Here is a 5,786-nt window from a genome sequence, read left to right as displayed (position 1 = left end):
TGTGAGTGCTCCAGACTCTTCTGAACCGGAGAAGACAGAAGATAAAAACGAAACAAAAATGCAAGGAGATGAAAAAGAAATGACAACTGATGTCAATCAATTAGATAAAAATGAAGAAAATGTAATTTTCGAAAGAGTTGAAGAAATTTCTGAGATAATAGAAAACGAAAAAATAGAACACGTACAAAAAGTGGATGAACATAATAACACCGATAAACAAGACCAAAAAGATGGTGATATCATCGAAAAGAAGGTCCTCACGAAAATTTCAATGAATAACTTAACTAATAATGAAAATGTGATTGATATCAACGAAGAAAACAAAACGCCCCCAAAAGATCAAGAAGAACAACAAAACGAAGAAAATGTTGTGAGAAGAAAAACGATCCATTTGGTGGTTTTCGAAACACTTAAAAAACTCATCAAAGAACACGAAGAAATAGTTGCCAAAGAAAAAGAAACTGAGAACGAAAAAGAACAAGAAAAAACACCAGAACGGCATGAAGAAGTTGAGAGAAATGAGGAGGTTGAAAGACAAAAAGAGTTGGAATTGGAGAAACAAAAACAACTTGAAGCCGAAAAACAAAAGGAACTTGCAAGAAAAAAGAAAATTGAAGAAGAAATTGAAAATGCACGAAAAATGATCAAAAAAAGATTAAACGCGAAAAAAACGAACTCACAACAATTTTCATCGCTAAATACTTCAAACCAATGCATTTCAACTCACACAAACCGATCAGAAGATGTAACAAATTCAACGAACTTAACACAATCACAAAGTACATATCAAAGTCCATATACAAGTGAAATGCAAATCACACGACAACAAAATTTCCAGAATTACAGGGAGTACGAGGATTATCAAAGATATTTGAGTTCTATGGGAAGTAGACAACAACAAAATTATAACACTGGTTATAATTATAATACTCGAAGCTATGACTATTACCCATATTCTTACACCAACTCTAATACAGAAAGGTCAGTTGGATATTCAAATCAATTTGATGGACCTTATGAGTATAACAGAAATTATGGAAGAATGTACGATAGAAGTTACTATGGATACCCCCGAAGTGCAGAAAACTATACAGTACCAACAACAGTCAGATTTCCAGAAACCTACTCCGCTTCAATGTACTTAGAAACCCAAAGAAGAGAGGAAGTGAGGAATTCTCAACAAAGTGCACCTGTTGTAACTGATATTGACGAGCTGCAAGAGGGTAATAACAATGAAGCAAATTTACCAAGTAGAGGCGAAGTTGTACGTGACATTGAAAAGGAGCAAAATAAGCAACTCAATACAATGGAAGTTGAAACTGAACAAACACAAAAAGAAAACAAAGAAAATGACGAAAATGAAGGTCTACTTAAAACAAAAACTGTGAAAAAGTCAGAACAATTAAATGTATTTGAAAAGAGAGGAAGAGAATCGGTGATGCGCAAGAAAGTTCAATTGATTTACTCATTGAATGAATTAAAGGATTATTACTTCTATGGAGACGCTTCTTTGACATGTTTAGAACTTCCAACCACAATATCAAAAATTGGAAAATATTGTTTTGGGTGTTGTAATAACCTTGGAAAAGTTAATATAGTTGCTCCACTTATGCTCTTTCCTCCATACAACTTTTATATGTGTTTTACACTATCGGCTGTCACACTTCCATCAACATTAAAATCACTTGGAAACTTTTGTTTTGCTGAATGTCAATCATTGAGGGTTTTGGAACTTCCTGAAGATTTGACGGAAATTGGAGCTAACTGTTTTTTAGGGTGTAAATCCCTTTGTAAATTGAAAATTCCACAAAATGTTGAAAAGTTAATGAATTCAACGTTTTCGGGATGCGAAAAACTCGAAGAAATTGTTATACCAAAAAGTCTTTCAGAGTTGGGCAAAAAATGTTTCTTTCATTGTGAGAAATTAAAAGAAATCAATTTGGAAAATGTTGTTAAAGTCCCTTCAAAATGTTTTGCAAATTGTTTTTCACTTGAGAATATCAACATTGATCAATGCACCACTTTTGGGGAGGGCGCTTTCAAAAATTGTTTGGAACTGATTTTGTGTGCCGATGAAATTGGTTGTTCATTTGAAAAAGGATGCTTTGAAAATTGTCGAAATGTTACTATTATCAAAAATAATGGACAAACAATGACTTCACCGTTCATTGATTAATTTGATATAATTGTAGTTTAAATTGTTCTTTCATTGTTTTTAGATGAAGTTGTTCTTTGATATTTATGTAACATTAATAAAGTATTTTTCATGCTAATGAAGTGAATTGATGCCACAATATATAAAGTTATTGTTGATTGAATATTTTCTAAATTGATCAATTCAATCAATTGATATTTAATTGGTATTTAATTAAATCAATTATTATTTTAAATAACAACACTTATTAATAATATAACTATAAATCACTCATTATGTTATTGTTTGGATGTTGTTTCCTGTTTTTTGGGCAATTCCCTCACTACACCGTTTCTTCTGTTTTTGGCGTCTTCTTTTAGTTTTGCTATTTTTACAGCCTTTTGTTGTGCAGCAACTGGACAGAACTTTTGTGCGTGACCAACTTCTCCACAAACATAACATGGAACCATCTTTTTCCCATATTTATTGAACGCGACGACGGAAAGTTCTTTACCTTCAAAATTGTATTTGTCAAGTTTCTGTCTGATTTTGTTCAGTGTCTTAAGGTCATCCACTTCTACTTCGACATCACCCTTCAATTGTCCAGCTTTGATAAATTCCAATTCAACGCTATTGAATGTGAATTTTTTGAAATACTCGATTAACTCCTCTTTGGACTTTTCTGGATTGTAAGTAATGCGCAAAGTCGTTTGCATTTTGTCCTTTGGATCAACCACGACTTCCATAATCTTTTTACACCATTTTTTATTGTTCCCAAACTTTATGACGTCTGCAGAAATCACAGAGTTGTCAGTTGTGACAACACAAACACCACTTGGAATGTCTGTTTCATGGCGTGGGATTTTAAGGGAAATAACAGAAAATCCGACCAAAAGATTGTTGATGGCAATGTCAGTTGTTTCTGGGTTTAGCCCACGAATTTTAATTGATGGAGTCTTCTTTTCTTTTGTTGTCATTCAAAAACTTTTAATTTTTTAGTCAAGAACAGGGTTGTTCGTGTTTTTATTTTAGTTTTTTCTTAAAATAGTTTTTTAATAATACAATTGTTATTTTAATTAACCCTTAACTTGCCAACAATCGTATACTGCTCATTTTAACGGTATTTCGAAATTTTATCCCAAAACTATATCAAAAATTTAGGAAAAAAATGAGGTTAGTATCCGAAAAAAACAAACTAATATATTAACCCTTCCAGTACCAAAAATTTCCAAAAAATGTAAACTTATTTATATCTTATTCATTTTGAGTGTATATTAGAAAAAAATAATGCAAAAAACGCTTTAAACTTTTAACAACCATGGGAAATACCAGAAAACAAAATTAATAGTAAAAAATAATTTAATTTACTACATATTAATAGTAAATTTTGACCTAAAATCGTATTTTTGTTAAAAAAGGTTCATTTTTCCTGTGAGGAAAACTTGACTAATTTTCCTGTTATTTTTTTCAAGTTAAAAATTGTTTTCTTTTTATATCAAAAATTTGTGTATAGTATAATAAACTATACAAATTAATTCTTTCTGAAAATAGGGGTTTAAACTAAAAAAACGGATCAAATAAAATTCTGATAAAAATTCTTTTATTGAAAAACAAGAGATACGCCATACTTTGAAAATTCCAAAAGTAATTATTTTAATTTAGTTTATATTGTAAATGTTTTGATGTTTTGTAACTCTCGTGTAAAAAGTTGACATTTTATTGAATTTTAATATTTATAAAAAACAATCAAATGTTATGATATTAGTCGTGCAACCACACTGATGCTTAGCGTTTTTATTTTATAACCTTTTGTTGAGAATCATATGTATACGAGATATATTTACGCATTTTTTTCTAAACTATCATTTTAAAAAATCATTTTCATTACTCAAAATAAATCAAATGTATATAAACAAAATCGCTACCTTTTTCATATTTTAAAGAAAGAACATTTATATACATTACTCTAAATTATTATAAAATATATGTTATAACTAATATGTATGACCCTTGATATGATCTGTAAGATTGTGCGAGTTGAGGACTTGTGTGACTATATCATCTAATTTCTGGTGAGGTTTGCTCTTCACTGTTATCTCAAGGTTAACAATCCTTTGTTCCATTGTTGTTTGTGTTTGTTGGATTTCCTTGAGTGTCTTGTCAAAGTCATTTAACCTGTCAGTTAGCATCTTTTTCAAGTCGTTGATGCATTTCTCGTATTAATCAGGTTGTTTGGGATTATCATCGTGTGGTATTATGATGATTTCCTTTTCATAAGTCGACTTCTTAGGCGCAATTTCATTTGTTTTTTTTGGGCTTTTTGCACTTTTCTCTCCATTTTTCATTCCTGGCTTTACTGGCTTTTTGAAACAATCGACTTTGCTTTGATTTTGTACCTTTTAGTTTCCGGTTATCAACTACCTTAGTTCTGGTTGCTGAGGTTGTGTGGCTCCTTGGTTGACCTTTAGGGACCTCCCCACATGAAACCGTCACCTGACTAATTTCACTACCCTTATTCGCGGGAGAAATTGTAAGCGAATACTTCATTGGCTGACCTTGCGGGCCTCGGTATTCTGTTGTAGGTTACTTATGTACTCTGATCGCAGCTCCATCAATTCCTTGAAAGTTGTTGATCCTTTCTTTCTAAACGATCTCATCGTCTTCGTTGTTGTTACCAGGTATATTACATCTAGAAATGGAAGCACAACAAACGGAAGGTAACTGAACGATACAACATTGAGCTTCCCTTTGTTCATCATCAACTCTACCTTGGATAAGGTGAGTGAGCGTGACTTGAATCTGTTGATGAACTCCGCCCGTCCACTTCGTAAGTTAAAAATGAACATTTTTTTACCTTGGCGGGGGTAGGGATCGAACCACTTGTCCCTTTCAAAATCTTTTTTAACGACGACCAATCGGTCAGAAAATTTTTTTTACATCAAAAAGAGGGTTCTCGTTCATGTTTGTATGGATCTTTTAAAATGACATAACAAATATATGTAATATAAAAAAATGTTCACAATATTCCTCAATTCATGTATTTGTAAAGATATACATATAAACATGTGCATATTTATTATTATAATAATATAATAGTTGACTTTTATGTTTTATAGCAAAAATGTTCAAATATTAAATATACATTTTAAATAATATTTTTCATATATTATACAATCTTATATTTTAAATAAAAATAAGATTGTATATATTCACTTTGATTCATTTTAAAATTTCTGAAATAAAAATAACTTATTTAAATTTATTATAATTTTTTATTTCTTTTGGGTTAATAATTATTTGAATTTAATTGAAATACAAATAAATATAAAATATAAACCATCTGATGAAAAATAATATTTTTATTTGTTTGTAAAGTTTTGGAAAGTTTGTTTTTGTTTATTTTGTAATGAATATATACAAAATACTGTTTATACAGTCAAACATCGTTTCCCCCCAAACCTCGACAATTTCAAAGATCGGATTGTTTGTTCGAAGTTTTTTTGGAAAAACGCGAAATAATCTTAGAGGTGTTAACTCAACAACTGTTTAAAGTTAACCATATAAAAATATTTTTTTTTTCATTATTTTTATGTTGACCATTTGTTTTTTCTTTCAATTAAATTTTATAATTTGAAAATGAAAATGAAAACAT

At 30.3% G+C, this 5,786-nt stretch overlaps 2 protein-coding genes across 2 annotated transcripts; one reads left to right on the top strand and one right to left on the bottom strand.

Annotated features, from left to right (window-relative positions):
• Positions 1–58: 58 nt before the first annotated feature.
• On the top strand, positions 59–2,176 carry EIN_516580 (hypothetical protein; the record flags this gene model as incomplete). Its single annotated transcript, XM_004256449.1, has 1 exon — positions 59–2,176. One exon carries the CDS (start codon positions 59–61, stop codon positions 2,174–2,176), a length of 2,118 nt encoding a protein of 705 aa, XP_004256497.1.
• Positions 2,177–2,433: 257 nt separating this feature from the next.
• Positions 2,434–3,111, bottom strand: EIN_516570 (hypothetical protein; the record flags this gene model as incomplete). The annotated part of the gene is made up of 1 exon (XM_004256448.1): positions 2,434–3,111. The coding sequence occupies one exon, from the start codon at positions 3,109–3,111 to the stop codon at positions 2,434–2,436; it is 678 nt and encodes a 225-aa protein (XP_004256496.1).
• Positions 3,112–5,786: the final 2,675 nt, after the last annotated feature.

Source organism: Entamoeba invadens (genome assembly GCF_000330505.1).
Source record: "Entamoeba invadens IP1 unplaced genomic scaffold scaff_1105074725687, whole genome shotgun sequence".
Lineage (NCBI taxonomy): Eukaryota > Evosea > Mastigamoebida > Endamoebidae > Entamoeba > Entamoeba invadens.
The sequence above is the reverse complement of the archived record's forward strand: the minus strand, read 5'-3'. Positions and strand labels throughout refer to the sequence as shown.